This window comes from Lissotriton vulgaris, chromosome 11, assembly GCF_964263255.1.
Source record: "Lissotriton vulgaris chromosome 11, aLisVul1.2, whole genome shotgun sequence".
Lineage (NCBI taxonomy): Eukaryota > Metazoa > Chordata > Amphibia > Caudata > Salamandridae > Lissotriton > Lissotriton vulgaris.
Genome location: NC_141699.1, coordinates 462,595,641 through 462,615,352, shown reverse-complemented (window position 1 = coordinate 462,615,352; position 19,712 = coordinate 462,595,641). Strand labels below are relative to the sequence as shown.

Here is a 19,712-nt window from a genome sequence, read left to right as displayed (position 1 = left end):
CTTCTGCTTTTGCAGATCTTGACATTTCCCAGGTGACTGGATTGACCGGGTACCCACCCATGGACTCTGCAAGAAAACCGTTAGTGTTGGAGTCATTGTGCCCCATCCCGGGTGAACTGGAGCCCCAGTTCTACCCCTGCTTATTGGACTGCTGAGACTATGTGGTTGTGCAGTTTGGGGACATGAGGAGGTCTGCGCCACGCAGTATTCAGGCGTTAGTAGCTGCTTCAACACCTACCACTCCCGGGGCTGTGCCAGACCACTGCACAGCATTCTGGTACCTGTAGTACTGACGCACTGGGCGTCCTACAAGGTACCTCAGGCAGCGAATCACACACAGGCTGTCTGTCGGAGGGCGTAGCCAGCTCACACCTGATCGGAGGAAAGAAGGTATTTTAGCAGCATGAGTATCCGCCTCCTGCAATCACCGTTTGGCGCTGAGGAAGGCAAAACCACGCCGAAATGCATCCGCCCTAATCCTGGTGTTTGTGGCAATAAATATACCCCTTTAAGGATTTCCCTGTGTGGCTGCCACTTCTTGCTGTTGGAGAAGATTTTTTGTATATATATATATATGTTAATTCGATTGTGAGCAACACACTTCGCACGAGGCCACAGGAAGACTGTTCTGTCACACTTCAATTTATTGCCAGCATGCAAACAAAGGAATTCACAGCATCTCACTGTCCTTAAATGTTCCGCCTGACGCGTTTCAGGAGTACCCGCTCCCTTTCTCAAAGGCGCATTTATTCTGGCATCAATGTCAGTTTCTTTGCAAGCGCACTAAATTTTCACCTGCTTCATGGGCGTGGCCCTAGCAAAAGGCCTCCTGGGTGATGTAGTGCTTTGCTAGTTTTCCCCGAGTGGGTCTGCACATCGTGTCATAGCCAGCTCACACCAGATCGGAGGAAAGAAGGTATTTTACCAGCATGAGTATCCGCCTCCTGCAATCACCGTTTGGCGCTGAGGAAGGCAAAACCACGCCGAAATGCATCCGCCCTAATCCTGGTGTTTGTGGCAATAAATATACCCCTTTAAGGATTTCCCTGTGTGGCTGCCACTTCTTGCTGTTGGAGAAGTTTTTTTGTATATATATATATATATATATATATATATATATATATATATATATATATATATATCCCACAATTATGTACCTAGACTTTAGATGTGAAAAGCCTAACAATTTCGCTTCAGATTTTGTCATCTAAGGTGATTTAAGGGCAGGTTGATGCAGAACTCACAATTGCATTGGTTACGTGACACACTATTTGTCAAGTTCTGTGTAATCTGAACTCTCAGGATTACCTATTGACCAGCTTATCTCGGTTGACTGGTCTCATGTTAGAACCTTAGAACTCTTCTAGTAAAACCCTTCACCTGTGGTACAAATTTACTATGTAAGATGTGCCAGGCGGTAGAGCTAATGGCCTTGCTGCAGTTTTCTCTAGTAATTCTAGTTCTCTGGTGCCAGTGCAAAAAGAGAAATATTTGGCTGTACCCCACATTTCCTGTAAAAGATGCTATTTTTCTCTCCTCCAAGAGACTAGCCAACACATCCAGACCCAGATTGCATGTCAATGGGAAAATTCACTGGTAGTGTCTATTGCTCATAAGCGGGCTAATTCTCAAACATCAGGGGATGCTCCTCCGCCAGATAAGGAGTCTAAGTTAATAGGCTCCTCTGGCAAACACATGGCTGCTCAAGCTGCAAATCAATGGTGCATTGCAAATACACAGGGCCTTTTAGCCAGGTATGACAGGGCACACTGGAATGAAATGAAAGAATTATTTCAATAACTCCCAGATGAGCATAAAGCTAAGGCGCAAAACTTAGTAAATGATAGTAAGCTAATTTCAAATTCCTCCACAAGGTGTGCTCTAGATTCTGCCTATACCGTGGCTAGAGAGGTCAACACTAGTATTTTGCTTAAGAGACCTGCTTGGTTACAGATCTCTGGGTTTAAGCCCGAGGTCCAACAATCCATTCTTTACACACCATTTAACAAAAAACATCTTTTTGGTCCTGACTTAGATCAGGCATTAGAAAAAATGACAACGGACCCTGATGTGGCCAAGTCCATGGGAGCGCTCCAGTCACCATCAAACAGAGGCTCCTTTTGTCGTTACCGAGGGGAGTCCAAACCACATCCTCAGACCAGAATACCTTAACCTTTGAAGGTAATAACCAGTCCTCTTCCTCAAGAGGCTTTTTTTCGAAGAGGTTATAGAGGAAACCACTTTAAAAGTAGGGGTAAGCGCTGCACACCTCGTACCTCCACTTCCCCTAATAAACATTGACTTGCCCCTGCTGTCCCCCGACTATACCAGACCTGTCGGGGGGAGACTTCAACAATTTCTCCCCATTTGGCAGTCTATAAAAACAGACAAATGGGCGATTGGAATTTTCCAACATGGTTCTTGCCTGGAGCATACCAGCAATCCTCCAAACATTCCACCTCGAACTCTCAAATTGTCTCCAGAACACCTACAGTTGCTCGAACAGGAAGTGCAGACCCTCTTACTGAAAGGAGCTATAGAGTTGTTTTCAACAGTACCAGGGCTCAAGGGTTTACTCTCTGTATATTCTCATTCCCAAAAAGGACGGTTCCCTAAGACCTATTCTGGATCTCAGAGAATTAAATCATTATAAACTGTCAGAACACTTTGACTTGGTGATCCTTCAACCAACTTCCACTTTTACAGAAGGCAGATTTTTAGACTTCAAAGATGCATATTTTCATGTTCCAATTCATTCAGCTCATCGCAAATACCTCAGATTTGTGATTGCAGGTAAATATTACCAATTCAAAGTACTTCCCTTCTGAGAGACTACAGCGCCCAGAGTATTTACCAAATGTCTGGCAGTAGTCGCGGCTCATCTCAGAAGACAGCATATTCATGTCTTCCCCTATCTTGACTAATGGCTCATCAAAGCGAGCACTTATCAAAACTGTCTACAACACACACAGATCACAATAGACCTACTTCATCGACTAGGCTTCACGGTCAATGCACAGAAATCTCACCTGCATCCGTCACAGATGCAGTCTTACATGGGAGCCACTCTAGACACAGTTCAAGCTCTAGCCTCTGCCAATGTTGCCAGAATTCACAATATTCAGGCTATGATACTACAGTTTCAGTCCAACCAAGCCTTACCAGACAGAGTGTTCATGCAACTGCTGGGAATTATGGCGTCTTGCATCGCAATTGTACCTCCAGCAAAACTTCACATGCGTCCACTACAAAAGTGCTTGGCAGGTCAGTAATATCAGTCGCAGGGTCAATTAACCGATCTAGTGTTGGTAGACGGCCATACCCATCGCTCTTTGGAGTGGTGGAACTCACAAAAAGTATCAAAAGGACGGCCTTTCATCGACCCTATTCCACAGATCGTGCTCACATCAGACGCATCTCTGACATCCCAACCGGATGCTCATCTCCAATATTACACAATACAAGGTCTGTGGAGCATTCAAACCTGCTACGCTAAAGCTGAAATACCTTTATCCATACTCCCTAGAGCATATTCCACTCACAAAATAGGGGCCTCTGTGGCCTTTTTAGTGAACATTCCTCTAGCTGACATATGTAAGGCAGCTACATGTTCTACACCACACACATTTACCAAACACTATTGTGTAGATGTGCTAGCATGTCAACAAGCCAATGTAGGCCAAGCAGTACTTAAAACACTATTTCAAATACCTGCAACATCTATAGGTTAGCCACTACTTTGGGAGTATACTGCTTTGTAGTCTATGCAAAGCATGTGTATCTACAGCACACATGCCTCAAATGGATAATGTTACTTACCTAGTAAGCATCTGTTCTTGGCATGTAGACCTGTAGTATTCACATGTGCCGACCTGCCTCCCCGGGTAACTGTAGTTGTTGCAGCTCTTCATTATACATTTATACGCATGGACATCTCTATACTACACTTACTCCATTCTCACCCTCTTGCTGGAAAACAATGTAACAATGGAGTCGATGCCCATGTGTACCATCACCGAAAGGAGGAGTCACCTTACCTTGTGACTAGGAAAGACTTCTTCGAAGCAAAACAACTTGCAAACATCCGGACCCTACACAAGATGTCAGGAGTATTCAAAGCATGTGAATCTACAGCTTTACATGCCAAGAACAGATGCTTACTGGGTAAGGAACATTATCCTTCCAGTCTGCGATTATTATACTGTGTCACAGGAGTAAGAGTGAGATTGTGTAATTTTCCCTTAGATAGGTTTTACTCATTTTAAGGGAGTCCTCTGTTTTTGTACAAAGTTTTAAGAAAAGGTCAGACCTTCCCCCTCTGTGTCACATAGAATGATTTTCGATTGGCCTCTCTTAAAAAAGCCAGTTGTTGGATCTATTCTGAACTGACACAGGAACTGATGGTTGCCTCCATGTTCTACTGCTACTGGGCTTTTCTGATCAGCCTCCCAGGCAGTTGGATCACTCTGTACATAGTGGATCCTTATTTTCTCATAAGTCTATAGACTGAAAGACTATTCACTTTATCATCATAACTCCCAAGTGCCAACAGGATATTAAGCCTAAATATATTATCCCTCAGTTACTGAGGAAATGTGTTTCTGTTCTGATGATGACCGCTTATTAACTTTGTGCTGATGTGACTTAACTGGTCTGTTTCTTTTTTCAAATAGGCAAATAGGCGAGAACCTGATTGTACCGGGAGGTGTGAAGACTATTGAGGCACATGGGAGGATGGTGATCCCTGGTGGCATTGATGTCCACACTCGCTTTCAATTGCCAGACCAAGGAATAACATCAGCCGATGATTTCTTCCAGGGAACCAAGGCTGCCCTGGCTGGAGGCACCACCATGATCAGTAAGATTCGCAGTGTATATATATATTTGTTTGTTTGTTGACTATGTGTCTTTTCTGTGCTTCCAACCGACTGATTGAGCATTTTAGAATTGTATTTTCAAATTTCATCGTCCAGTGTCAGAAATGTTGTCAACTCGGTGGTGAAACAATACAGAATTCCATTTTTTTCAGGAAATGTAAGAAGCAAGTACAGTGCTTGTCATCACCGTTGAGAATCTCCCCTGGCATTGGATACGCAAATCTTCCTTTTTTGCTATGATTTCACTTACCTGCTCGTCTGGTTATTGATCTTCTAACAACACTATTACTGTTTAATTCACACAGTCCTCTCTCTGTAAGAGCACTAAGATTATCGGTGTTATACTGCAGTTGCTAGTGGTCAGATAACAGATAATTGTAATTACTGTATCCCACCGTACGTACCTAACGTTGGCTCTACAGATTACTAAATCTTAAGTATTCTTGTTTTGTGGAAGTCTGTTCATACATCCACCTTTACAGTCTCTCTGACATCTGGCCAACATAAGTGCAAGATCCAAGTCCAAAACATCTATGGAAGTATGCCTGCTCTGAGCCGGTGCCTATAGTTTTAATTACGATTGTTAATCAATTCAGTGCCCCCAGCCATCTACTGACTGAGGCTTAACATTCCTCCGTGTTCTGCATGTGCCATTTTAGTGTGGTTTGGCAAGCATGCCATTTTGCTTTTTGCCCGGTGCCAGGGGGCAACTAACCAAGTAAAAACTTGTACGTACTCACCTTTTATGATTAACGCTTAAGGCATCTACCAGGTTGGTGACTTTTGGCTGAGAAATTGCGGATTTATTTTTTAGATTTTGATAATTTTCATACGTAAAAGGTTTACCCGCTGTCTTTAAGGTAATAAATGTAACTCTTGAGGATTAACTTCAGCTCGTGGAGAACAGTGATCGAAAGCAGTACTCTGTCTTCAAACATGGCACCATCACCAAGTGCATCAAGTTTGAGCTGGGTGTGGGACATTTTTGGAACAACTACTCGATTAACCGATTAACTTCTGCTCAGAAAATTATTTCTCATCAATTTGAATAAAGCCTTAAACTCTCAAGTGGACTTAGCAGCCTGCAGTTCTATCTTCTTGGGTTAACATTTGGTTTAAAAATGTAGGTGAGGCCGCCTGCCCAAGTAACCAGACTTCAGTCGGAATAAAATATATATATTTTTTAAATGTCTCGTACAATGGAGCATTTCATAGATTTTTGTTGTTTGTTACCAAGAGCTCCAAAATCTAGCCTGGATCACCAATGATTTTACTTTGAGTATTGCCAATACTCTAAAGTCATCGTCAGTACATTGTGGTCTTTTAATGGCTGTAAATGTGAGATAAGAGGTTGTAATTAAACGGGAATTAGTGGGTTCCTCACAATCACAGGAATGATTACCACTGAAGATTGGAGATATGGCCACCTCTGTGAGTATTGCCAGTTTCACCCTCTATTTTTCTTCCATTCACACTCTATCCACGTTGCAGAAAATCCCTGGTCTGGAGCTTCCGATGTATTTGGTTGAGCTTCTGAAATAATTTGTTACATACCTGCTTGTGTTTTTCAATACATGCTTGTCTTGACAATTCTGAGGGTAGTAACACCAGAAGCAGGTATAATCCAAGTGAGTAAGACCCTGCTCACTTTACCGGTTTTCACCATTAAAGCAGCCTTCCCTATCTGTTATGTAAGAGGCAGCAACCCTGTTTTGTGGCACAGTTCTCGTGCAGCAAACATTTTTTTTTAATTTGATCTGTTTTCGTATTTGATCACTTCCAAACATTTGCTGTCCTCCGAGAACATCCCTGATGCATTGCTCTATACTCTGGGGGAATCTCTGTTCTCAGAGTTGTTTACATGTCGGTATGATTGCCTCAATGTGATTTCAAAACTGTACTTGTGCTAGTGCCCTTCAGATTTCTAACATAAATTGGAAGCTGACCAGATGTTGTTGTCGTCACTTTTAAGAGCTTGCCTCACTGCTGTTAGTCGCTGAATGTTAGAACAACTTGAATTGCTGTACTTTAGGGACAAGTGGGCCGCAAAGTCCAGAATTTGCGCTTTTGAGTGATCTCCAATGTTCCCCCTGTGTGTGGCTGTGAAGGTTCTCAGCCCCCTCTAGCTAAGCTTACGTGCACCTAAGACATTCAGTGAAATTACTATGCAAGTACACAAGCAGAATGAGAGCAGTAATCATTACTTCCTCTCGAGACCCTTTATGCATCTCCCAATATATGCTGCCTGTTTCTCCTTTTTCACGGTTCTGCTTCCTTCCTGTCTACACTCTGCTACCTCTCTTTTACACATTTCGCACTGTTCTGCTGTCCCGACTTTGCTCCTGTTTTTGCTTTCCTTTCTATCTTTTTACACCTCTCTCATGAGCCTGGTCCTCGGTCTGTCCAACCTCCTTTTCAAATTTGTTCCACTTTGTTGAACATATCCCACTATCTGTTTCCTCTGTCTTGCACACTATCCTCTTCTGTCCTATTTCTCCTATCTGCATCCTTTCCCTCGCCTTTTACTCCTCGCTTTCTAGTCTGCACATGTCTTAGATGTAGTTCCCTCTTCTGTTCTTTCAGCTATCCTTTCCATCCCTTTAAACGCCTCCCCCCACGATGTGTCTCTCCGGTACACACTGTCCTCCAAGAAACGACATCACCTTTAGGGAATTTCTCAAATGTAGGGCTTGAATGGCATTGTGAACAAAAGTTGTCTAGGTAGGGACTGTTCAGGATCCATCCTCTTTCAGGGCTTGGCTTCTTAGCTGCCAGAGTGCAATAATAACAACATGTACGAGACTTCCAAAGTAGGCAGCACAAAGGCAGCAATGACCAATATATGTAATTCTCACTCAGGAAAACTGTGAGCTTCAGTTTTGAGGTATTGGGGATGGCAATGTGGGCTAAGGTTTCCTGCTCCAATTGTAACAGCTGCTGAGAGGCCTGCCTGTGTCCTCTCTCCCAGGAACACAGGGGCATCAGTGGGCGAAGGGGCAGATAATGTGTGCCACAGCTGCTTACCCCATGTTTACATTGCTGAGAGAGTCACACCTGCACCTCCACCTGGCTGGGTCATTGGGGAACCTGCTCGTCCAGCCACACAGGATCACTTTAAGAACCCATGTCCCCACCCAAACACAGCTGTGGAAGAGGAACACTGGCCTGGTTGCATGGTTGTTTTGCAATGTATTGTAGAATATATATAGCGCTTCATACCCCTGACAAGGTTGCAAAGATCTCCTGTTTCTAGTGAGTTTATCTTTTGAAGTACATGGTTAAATAAGGTATAAGAAATAGTTTGGCCTAGGTATTCAGTAAGACCTAGGTATTCAGTAAGAGGGGGGTCGGGGAGAGGCGAGAGGCAGAGAGTGAATTTCACATTGGTCCCAACTTTTACCTTTTTACTGCAGATAGCAGCGCGCACACTTCCAGTAACCGTGTTCTGGAAGCTTGCAAGCGTGCAGCATGCAAGGAACGGTGCCTGAACTCAAGTTTTGCTTCCGGCGGTCAAAGTACCCTGTTTTCAAGTAATCTGCTTTTAATTTCTTAGGTAGTCGCAAAACCTGTTTTGCTGATTTAAAGATTTCTTAGAGCCCTACCATTTCCCCTCACCACTCCTCTGTACCCACCCTCCCACTGAAAGCATGGTTACCTCGGACAGCTTAAAATTACGAATCACAGTGACCATCGGTAAGTACCTTTGAAATGCTAGCTTGGGAGTGTGACCGAGATAAAGGGCCCCACATCCATTACAGCAGAATATGTCTAAAAACAACCCGCATCCTATAAAAGCTCGCTGACGTTTTGTCTGGAGCATTCTCAGCTATCTTTTCCACTTTAGCTTTGGAAGGCTCTTTGTGTCACCCCAATTGCTCCTTAGAATTTTCAACATATATTCCTTATGACGAGTTATTCATTTGGCCTTAGCACGCAGCCCGAGACCACACACAACCAAGCTCATAGTTATTGCAGGCGATAGGAGGGCCAAAGGGGCTGGCGCACCATTTCCGCGTCAAGCTCCAAATATCTGTATGTTGAAGCATCCAAGCCGCAGTTAAGCCATCCTATTTTTATTGTCTCTTGAGGACGTAGTTATTTCGTAGAGAGTAAACCCTTTGTTATGCCCTGCATTGGGTCTCCGGTCTGCTCATGATCTGCGCCCTGTGGTAAGCACATTTTATTCCTACACCTTAAATGACTCGTTCTGAGGGCCGACTGAGGCATGCATGTTTTAAACTACTTGGAAGCCAAATTCTGTTTTTTTTTAAAGAAACCGTGCCATTCGGGTGAGGCGGCGGAATGTAGTCAGGGTGGTTCTTTGTGCGGAGCCGCCACATAGTTGACACCACATTGAAAATGCAAAAGAGTCCTGATGGGCGGGTGCTTTTTATGAAAGATGTTTGCAATTCCAACGAAATTATGCAGCCGTTTAACCTGGCCTTCTGTTCATAGCATTTCAGTGCAGAATACTAAAGCAGTTTGGAAGCGAGTCCAGTGATCTTTATTAATTATTAATCTAGTGTAAAGAGAACAGTTTCCTCTACTGCAGCTACTTCAAATTAAAAGTGGAGACATTCTATACATATTATGGGTCTTTAGCTGGATATCTTTTGATGGCATGAAATATGCTGTCCCGGGTAGCCATGGAGGTATTACGTATAGTGGAATTAAAGTACACAGGCTTTGGGCTGATCGTATTTCAAGAGAGTCCAATTTGTGCAATCTTCTGTTTCAGGCTTGGAGCATAATCTGATTAAACACCACCCCTCCCTCTGCATATGTCTTACTCTTCACTAGACTCGTCCCCCTGGCAACATGCCCACACAGTGGGTTGGCTTGCAAAATATTGTTACTTTTGACAAGCAATTGATCTGCGGTCTATCATTTGTCCTTTCTCTGTTTCAGATGCACACTGCTTATGTCCTCTATGGTCAGCCTTTAATGTTTGCCATTCCACTGGTCACGTGCAAAGTGTTTTGCTGTATCAGTAGTGCCAGGCTGCCCCTTTGGAGGCCTGTAACTGATGGGCAATTCATGCAGCAGCGCTCTGTTTGAATAATTACCCTTTATCAAGTGATTTGGACCAATGGAATCCATTGTATCCACAAAGAGGTAACTTTAGCCCACATTTGATAACAGTACACCTTGAATAATAACATTAATGTGAAAAAACACTAACAAAACGAAGAAACCTTCTCTGCGGGTAACCACAGATGTATCTGGTTTAGATTGAAATCAAAGTTTGACCTCTTAAGTTTTATGGGGTGCATTTTACACTCTGATGGGTTTTGGAGCACCAGATCATGAAAGCACATTGAAAAATCAAGTTGCAATGAAAAGAAGAAACTGTAGGAAGGTCATGAGTTCTAGCATGGATTGGAGCACGACAGCAATGCACACCAAGATACGAATTCTTTGCACGGATTTTATTTGCTTTTACAAATGAATATTTCTCCGAAAAGGTACCTTATTTTTTCATCTTTTCTGTGATTGAAAATGGTTTGTTTACTTTAAACAAAAAACATTAATTCACCAATTTTATTATTGACCAAACGATTGTGTCTTTTTTAGTACTGGCTTGAGATGAATCGAAATTTGCCTAGCTTATGTAACGGTAAGTTTCAATTCTATTAAGGACACGGAGGCGAGGATAATGCTATATCTTCCTTCGCTTTATTAACATAAAACTCCACAGCAGCTTAGGAAAATATTCAAACAGTGAACGAAAAATGCTTTAAGTCCCAAAGCATTTGAAGGAACGTTTTAACAGTCCAAAACCACAACTCCCAAGAGTCTCTTGTGTATTGCTAGTCCATAGTCCTTCCATCATGTCTATCACAGCTAGAAAGCCAGTCCTCTCTTCCTCTTCCTCCTCTTTCTTCGCGCAGATCACGCATTCGCCTCATTGATCCTGTTTAGCACCCTCGTTGCCTGCCGAAAAAAAGGACAGCGTAAGCGAGGCGGCATAGGAATTCAATAATAAGGCAAAGGAGTACTCAAAGACTAGTCACAGTACAGAAACTGCATAAAGGAAAACGCTTTACTTACTGCCATACGGGTGGGTAGAGAAACCACTGTGCGTCCTGGGTGGGATAATCCTCGCCTCCGTGTCCTTAATAGAATTGAAACTTACCGTTACATAAGCTAGGCAAATTTCGATTCTATGTCAGGACCGGAGGCTTCAGATTATGCTAGTTCAAAGCTTACTTACCACCAACTGGGCCAAATCACCACGGGTTTAAAATAAAACCTCTTAAAGGTGGAATCCGAGGACCAATCCGCAGCTCGCATTAGATCCTCCAAGCGAGCACCCACAGAGAACGCCTTAGAGGCCATGGCCCCTCTGGCAGAGTGTGCTCCAAAAAGATTCATATTGATGCCTGCTTCTTGCATGACCCAACACACCCACCTAGCAATAGTGGGGGAGGAGACAGCTTTGTGTGGCTTTCGCAAGGCAATCAACAATTGACGCTCGCCCGGGGGGCGCAATTCTAAAGTTAAATCCTCATATGCTTTGAGGCATTGCACAACACACAACTTAGGAGTGTCTAGAAAAGCTGGATAGGAAATGGAACGTGACGACGTTTTAGTGCGTCGACCCACGGTAAAAGTAACCCCATCCGGGGAGAAGATGCGTGCAGATATATCCAGGGCACGCACGTCAGACACACGTCTACAAGAGACTAAACATAACAGCATGGCCAACTTTGCTGAGAGTTCCTTAAGAGACAGATAGGAGTTGGCCGGCCATGAAAGGAACAAATTCAGGACCAAATTGACGTCCCAAAGGACGGAATACCTGTGCTCTGGAGGCAATGCGAGTCGAATAGCCCGCAGAAGACGACAAACAAAAGGATGCTCACCCACCGGAGAGCCATCGATGTTGTCATGGCCTGCCGAAATCGCTGACCGAATCGCATTAATTGTTCTGTAGGCAAGGCCTTTGTCGGCTAGTTCAGCCAGGAAATTTAGAACGGGAACGAGGCCCGCGACCAAGGGATCCAAATCCCTTCGTAGACACCAACGCATCCACTTAAGCCAAGCGGATCTGTAGCGCTTCATGGTACTATCGGCCCACGCTTTGGAGAGAAGGTGCTCAGCTGACCCCGAAAGGCCCGGGAGCGTCCAACGTCTCCTGAGAGCCTCCACGCCATGAGGCGGAGCGAGCCCCGCACGATGAGAGGATGCGGTTCCTGATCTGGATTCCTCAGGAGTAGAGGAAACAGGGGGAGTAGGATTGGAAAATCCCAAGAAAGTTCCAGAAGAACCGGAAACCATACTTGAGACCTCCGAAGCGGCGTAGTCAACACCAGCTCCACTCCTTGGCGGCGTACTTGGGCCGCTGTCCGCACCACCATGGAGAACGGGGGAACGCAAACGGTTTTTCCCGACTCCAATCCTGCAGAAAGGCGCCCGTGGCCTCCGCAAGAGGGTCCGGCCTCCAACTGAAAAAACGCGGCAGTTGGTGGTCCAGACGGGACGCAAACAGGTCCACCGAGAAGGGACCCCAAAGGCTTTGTAGCCACCGGAAGACTTCCGGATGCAGTTTCCACTGACTGGTATCCCTGAGGTACCTGGAGTGCCAATCCGCTACCTGATTGGCCTGACCCGGCAGGTACTCTGCCGTCACAGCAATGTGGCGCGACAGGCAGTAGTCCCAGAAGTCCTTCGCCAAATTCGCCAGAGCGCGAGAACGAGGACCCCCTAGATGGTTCACATAACGAACCGCTGAAACATTGTCCATTCTCAGTAAAACACAGGCTTTGACCGAATCCTTGGTCCAGCAACGGACTGCGAAGGAGCCCACCAGGAGCTCCAAACAGTTGATATGTAACCGTTGTTCGTCTGAAGACCAGGCGCCGCCGGTGGAGAAATCCCCGCACCGAGCGCCCCAGCCCGACCTGCTGGCATCGGACTCTATGACGAGATCTGGCACCGACCCGAAGATCGCCCGACCATTCCACGCCTCCATGTGAGACAGCCACCAAGACATTTCCTCCTTCACCTCCTCCGTGAGAGGAACCAACTGATCGTAGCTCATCCCTCTCCGGAGGTGCTGAGCTTTGAGGCGTTGAAGCGCCCTGTAATGCAGGGGCCCCGGAAAAATCGCTTGGATGGAGGTCGACAGAAGTCCTACCACCTTGGCGACATGCCGTAAAGACGTGCGATCCTTGGTGATAGTCTGCCGGAGCAGATGTCGGATCTTCGCGATCTTCCGGGTCGGAAGGCTTAGAACCGCCTCCACCGAATCCACCACGAAACCCAGGAAGGTAAGTTTCTGAGTGGGGGCCAAAACCGATTTTGAGCCGTTGATAACGAACCCCAGTTTCTGAAGAAGTTGTACGGCCTGTTGTAGCTGCCCAGCCAAGACCACTGGACATTGCCCCATAAGGAGGATGTCGTCCAAGTATACCAACATCCGCACCCCTTGACCCCTGAGGAACTCCACCACCGGATGCAGTACCTTTGTGAAGCACCAGGGGGCCGATGAAAGGCCGAACGGCAGCGCCGTGAACTCGAACACCCTGTCGTTCCACAAAAACTGAAGGAAACGACGATGCGGCGGGTGGATAGGAACGACCAGATAGGCATCCTTGAGATCCAGCCTCACCATCCAATCTCGAGGGAGGAGCACGTCTCGAAGGAGGTGGATACCCTCCATCTTGAAGTGTCGATAGATCAACCACCCGTTGAATTCTTTGAGATTGATCACAGGTCTCTTGCCCCCATCTGTCTTTTCCACTAGGAAGACATTGCTGATAAAACCGTTGGGGTGGCGCGTTGATAGACGGATGGCACCTTTGCGAAGCAACTCTGAGACCTCTCCGTCTATCAAAAGTGCGTCGGACTCCGAAAACACCATCGGACGTGGGGACACTTCTTGAGTGGGTTGGTCGTAGAACTCTATGTGGAACCCACGTATGGTTTGCAAAACCCAAGCGTCGGCAGTGAGCAATTCCCACTCCTCGTAAAAGGTTGCCAACCTCCCTCCTATCGGAACCTGATCTAAACAAAGTACACTCACCGGAGGTATTTCCTTGTCCGGAATTCTTCCTGAATCCTCTGCCGCCGAAGCGTTGCCCTCTGTTGGGATAGAAATTATTGAAGTTTGCAGAGGTCTGGTACTGGCCTCTGCCGGAGCCTTGCCCTCTATTATTGGCCTGTTGGCCACGGCCGGTCGCGCGGCCCCTACCGCGACCGGCCCCTCCAGAGAAACGCTGGTGAAAAACGCGTTTGATGCTGGACTGTGCCTTGTCCAGCGATGTAAAAGTGGACACGAACTTGCCCAGCTCTCTGATAAAGGGCTCGCCGAAGAGGCCTCCCTGGGCTACCGCGCCCGCCTCCAACGAGGCCAGATCCCCCAGTTTAGGGTCTAATTTAATTAGCAATGAACGCCTGCGCTCGGTGGACAGGGCGCAATTGGCATTACCCAGGAACACGATAACACGTTGTGCCCAATTCGAAAGCACCTCTGGGGAAATGACCGTGCCATTCGCCTTCGCCTCCTCCGCCATGTCGAGGATCTTCGTGGCAGGCCCTACGGCATCTAGCAACTTATCCTGACAGGACCGCCAGGATCGGTCAATACCCTTCCGGGGATCTTTCATGAATTTGGCCAAGAAGGTGGCCATTTTCGCATCCAACTCGGGGGTCATAGCCACCTTCCCTTCCAAAGTCGGCCGCGGACATTCCCCTCGCAGACAACCTCTGGCTTCCTTCTCCAGTGGTTTGCGCAGACGACCTGCAACAAACTTTGCCACAGTCTCACCCGGTGTCCAAGCTGCGGATCGCGGATGAACAATCTCGTCCGGGTCCAACATGCCCGATTCATCCCGAGGGAGCTCCGTGGCTGAGCTCGATGGGCGCCAAGAGCGAACCGACTCCCCGTCATCGTCAGTGTCCGGTGAATCATACACTGGTGAAGCGGGGGCCGTGGCAACGTCCCCTGTAGCGTCAGGGTTCGTCAGGGGAGCAGGGGGCGCAGCCGTTGCCTTTGCCAAAAAGGCGTCACGGAGACACTCAAAGGCGCCCCTGTCCACCCCCTGTGGCTCCGAGGACGGTCCTTCCCTGCAGGGTTTCTTCGGCGTGGGCGGTTTCCCGCTCGACGTTCCCGGGAGGTCAGTAGTCGCCCCCAAATGCGCGGACGCTAACTTTGCGCATTCCTCCACAATGCGTGCGGAGAGGCAGTCCTCCATGGGCCCCACCACCTCCGTCACACAGCGGTAAATGGAGTTATCCACCGCTTGGTAGAACTCATCGTCCTGTAGGTAGGAATAGGGCTCCTCTTCATACTCCCCTTCCATCATGAACTCCCAGAAACAACCCTACAGGCACCAAGAGGGTGTTAATCGAGAGGCAACTCGAATTTGGGCAGACAAAACTGACTGCGATTACTTTGTGGGCCAACAGGCGTGGCAGGTAGGGCTGCACCGACCCCCCCAGCGCGCGGACTCTCCTCACCGGGACAGAGTCTTGCTACCCCTCAAGCGCGCTATGCCACACAAAACTAATTGAGGTGCACAAAAGGCGCCCGAAGGCGTTTCACGCGGTCTACGCCGCAATACAGACCCCAGCGGGGCGTCAGAAAAAGGATTACAGACCCGGTAAACCAGGTGTCAGAGGGGCAAGCGAGGGCAGGCTCCGGCGCAGGCAGACTCCTCAGCGCGGCTCCCGTAACTGAGGAGACGCGCCGAAGAGCCGGCGACAGGGCTTAATTTGAGCCGGAGCTTGCCGGTGCTCAGCACCGGCACTTAATTATGGGGGCCGGGTCTATCACTCGGCATTAAAGTGCACCTGTTCTCTGCCTCATTTTCATTTTTTAGACTCGTGCGTGTCTCTGTCTGCGTGCGCACTGACTGGTGCGTGGTGATGACTCTCTGGCAGGCACAGAGTGTGGCGCTGCTGTGTATTACTGTCAGGCAGTGGCACTGAGTTACTTAAAGAAAAGAAGTAAGATTCAGAAGAACAAATTAATTCCACTTCCCCAGGCGCGGCGCAGATCAGGGCCCCAGTGGGCGCCGGTCGGGCGGGAGAGTCCGGGACTTGCCGTTGTAAATTGTAACTTTTGTTACAGCCTTGCAGGGGCCAGGGGCAGGCACTGGGCAGGGCTTTGCTGCGGGGTTGGGGCTGTGCGCGCCAGAGGAAGTGACGCGTGCGCAGATTGCATGCAAATGCATTGCACGCGCATTTTCTCTGCTGCCCGCCCCTGCATAACCGCACGTCCGCACTCCGCACCTCTTCCCTCGCCCGCCCAAACTCCAAAGTTGCTGGTGGGGGAGTCGGGGACTGAGACTCGACTCGGAGTTGGGAGCGGCCGGCGACTGCGGAGCCTCTTTAGTGGTAAGAAAGCGCCATACAAATGCTGCAATGCCTTCAATAAATAAGCTGCTAGTGCGATATTACCAAGAAAAACACTGCAGGGGTGTGCGTGACGGGTATATCTCTGTGGCAGCACAGGTAGCCCTCGTGGTGCATGACACCCGGTACAGACTGGCATAGAAGGCACCCCTGGCCTCCCCCCCCCCACCCCCACCTGCTCCTCCACCCCCACTCCTCCCCCACCCCCTTGCTATGACCTAGTGGCTTCGGGCATTGATTAAAAAGGCAATGTAATTAGGAGCGCTGAGACCTGCTGCCTCAGATAAGCCACTGATGCCCCCCCCCCCCCCCCCCCCCCCTCTCGTAGGAGCCGTGAGTCGACCAGCGGCGGCATCCCACAGCCAACACCCCCCTAGAAACCCCTGCTACTACCAACACAAACTGCATGGATGCAATCCCCATTCCCCTATTTAAACTCATGCTACTGCCTGCGCAAACTGCATGGATGTAACTCCTTTCCCCCTCTCCCCCGTAGGAACCCCTGTCGCTACCAAAACAAACTGCATGGATGTAACCCCCTCTAGAAATCCCTGCTCCTACCAACACAAACTGCATGGATGTAATCCCCACTCCCCATTGACCCTAATGCTACTGTCTGCACAAACTGCATGGATATAACCCCTGCCCCCTGTAGAAACCCCTGCCACTGCCAACACAAACAGCCTGGATATAACCCCTGCGAGTGCTCACAGTCACTGCTCAGCAGGTGAGGGCGACCTGGATGCGAGGCGAGCGAGGCAGGGCAGGGCCAGAGGCCTGGCAGTGGGGTGAGATTGCTTATTTAAATCCTCATATCTTTGCGAAAATGTGTATGTCTCTAGAAATCTCAGAGCTAGCCCAGAGGAACGCAGCATTTCACTGTTGGAGAGTTTCATAAACTTAATGTGTCTTTTAACAAAATTAAATAAGACAAAAAGAATGCAGGTAGAGCATAAACGAGGGATAACATGAGAGCGGAGGCACTCGTGCTCTGACGCCCTTATTATAGATTATACTAATGGCTCGAATTTAAAAAATGGCACTACAGAAGCTACATTCATGCTGACTGAAAGAAGACACCAGCTAGGAAACTACGTACTGAATCTTGCCAACACTGATTCTTATGGAGCCAAAATACAGGATTATTTTTCTCACATGCTGAAATTTGGTCGATGAAAAATATGGAATATTTATGATTAACACTGCCAGCTTCAAAACTTATCGCTAATGTAAATTAGATTTTAGTTTTCCTTCCTCGTTATGCTCTTTTGTAAGCTAGAAATAAATATACTTTAATTGTTTTGTGAGTAAATGCAGATTTGAATACTCTTGAGTAACACAAAGTACAAATAATTATGCATATTTTCATTGGTGTATATTGTTAGTCTCAACGCTTATATGCAAAATTATACATTATACCCGCATTGATATTTCGATCCGTTTGTCTTTATAGACCAGCATTCTTAAAGTCCATAAACAAATAGCGAGACATGTATGGTGAGTTTATGTATCTTGCAAGGCATACCGTTGATTCTTCAAAGTGATTAGGGTAAGCAGGCGGCCTCCCGAGAGCACATCTGAACTGTTTAAGATTCCCTTCATCCAACGGCACAGCTTGCTACCTGTCAGGAATTGGAATTGTCAGACAACAGCTGATAGAAAGCCCATGGATGCTCCAATTTTCACTCTCTCATCAAACATGCTTTGGGATGCAGCCACAAACAGCTTTATTCAGGTGTGATGTTGTACACTTTGTGACGAGTGTTGTTCTCGATTGTTAAAAATCACATGCTCCAGCCTATTGAACCGTGGTCCATGGCGTGAAGTGAGCGTGATTAATTTACTGGTGGTGGCCAGACCAGTGAGTCGGGTTTTTTAACACTGTGATTGGTTGACCCGACCGACCGACTCTACCTACCACTGCTACAGCAGCGCTGGCGCTGCCCTGGAGGCAGGGACAAGATGGCCTGGGGCGGTGGGGCCTAGCCCTGGGGGTAGGCCGGCGCCGGCCGAATTTGAAATAAGGCAGGCAGCTGAGGCGGCAGGTGAGTGAGGTGAGGCGAGGCGAAGCAGGGCTGGCAGGGCCTGGGGGCGGCGGGGGCCGCAGGCGCAGGATTACGTGTTTTTTTTAATTATCATTAATTTACTGGTGGTGGCCAGACCAGTGAAAATGTGGGTGGAGCCAATATAGTAAGTGGGTGGAGCCAGTGGATGAAGTGGGCGGAGCCAGAGAAAAGTAGGTGTGGCCTCTGGCAAACATTTGAGCACCTGCACTTCATTTTTTACAAATTAAGCACTGGCCGGCGAGACGCGTGGGCGCCCTCTGGCGGCTTTATCAGTCACCGCACACAAATGGGAAAAGAAAAGGTCGCGTAGGAACGAACAGAACGTTCCCGCGACCGGGGACTCTGCAATGGAAAAAGTAAACCATGTGAAGAGCCCCCAACAAATTGTATATACGATACAACCAGTAAATATCACATAAAAGGAAACATGAAAAGCACTTATCTGGCTGCGGGAGCAGCGAAGAAAGAGGAAGAGAGGACTGGCTTTCTAGCTGTGATAGACATGATGGAAGGACTATGGACTAGCAATACACAAGAGACTCTTGGGAGTTGTGGTTTTGGACTGTTAAAACGTTCCTTCAAATGCTTTGGGACTTAAAGCATTTTTCGTTCACTGTTTGAATATTTTCCTAAGCTGCTGTGGAGTTTTATGTTAATAAAGCGAAGGAAGATATAGCATAATCTGAAGCCTCCGGTCCTGACATAGAATTGTTTCATTTCGGTACTCTGGTGTGGGTGCTCCCAATTAAAGGCAACCATGTTACTGATACTGATAGCTCCAACCTGGGCTCGACAACTATCGTATACAACATTAACAGAGCTATCCCTAGTACCTCAAGAGAAGCTACCCAACTATCCAAACCTCCATACATTGGGGACAGAATCATACACCCAAATTTGCAACAACTTAATCTGGCAATCTGGCTTTTAAGGTCATAGAGTGTGGATACTTAAAATGTACCTCCTGAATGTATGAACATTTTAAAGGAGGCCAGAAGGCCAACCACAAGAGCATGCTATGAGTCTAAATGGAAACGTTGTGTTCACTGCTGTGCTTCAAATAACCTTAATTAATCAGTAACATCAGAATAACAGCTAATATGTTACGTATTTCATCTGCAAAAAAGCCTATAATGGCTATAGGTTCGTTTTTTTGTTTTTGTGGGTTAATTACAGCCCCGGACAGTACTTTTCGTTAATCATTTATCAGTTCACCACATGATCCTCAGACTTGTATAATTTCTGCCTGTTCACATAGGGGATTCTGACTGTTTCTGGAAAATTGTGAGGCAACGGCTTAGTTGCAACATAATTTTTCTCAATCATTAATTGATGTACCAGAAGTTAGTTGTGGTGCACGCACTGTTCTCCAAAAGAGTACTGTTAAAAACATGGCTCGGAAACTGCT

General features: G+C 47.2%; 1 protein-coding gene across 2 annotated transcripts in view; it reads left to right on the top strand.

Annotated features, from left to right (window-relative positions):
* The window catches only part of DPYSL2 (dihydropyrimidinase like 2), a 366,898-nt gene that overhangs the window by 205,294 nt on the left and 141,892 nt on the right, over positions 1 to 19,712 (top strand). For both annotated transcript variants that reach the window (XM_086943522.1, XM_086943523.1), the window contains exon 3: positions 4,674 to 4,858. In XM_086943522.1, the coding sequence (XP_086799648.1) occupies positions 4,674 to 4,858 (185 nt within the window). The remainder of the gene's footprint in view (positions 1 to 4,673; positions 4,859 to 19,712) is intronic.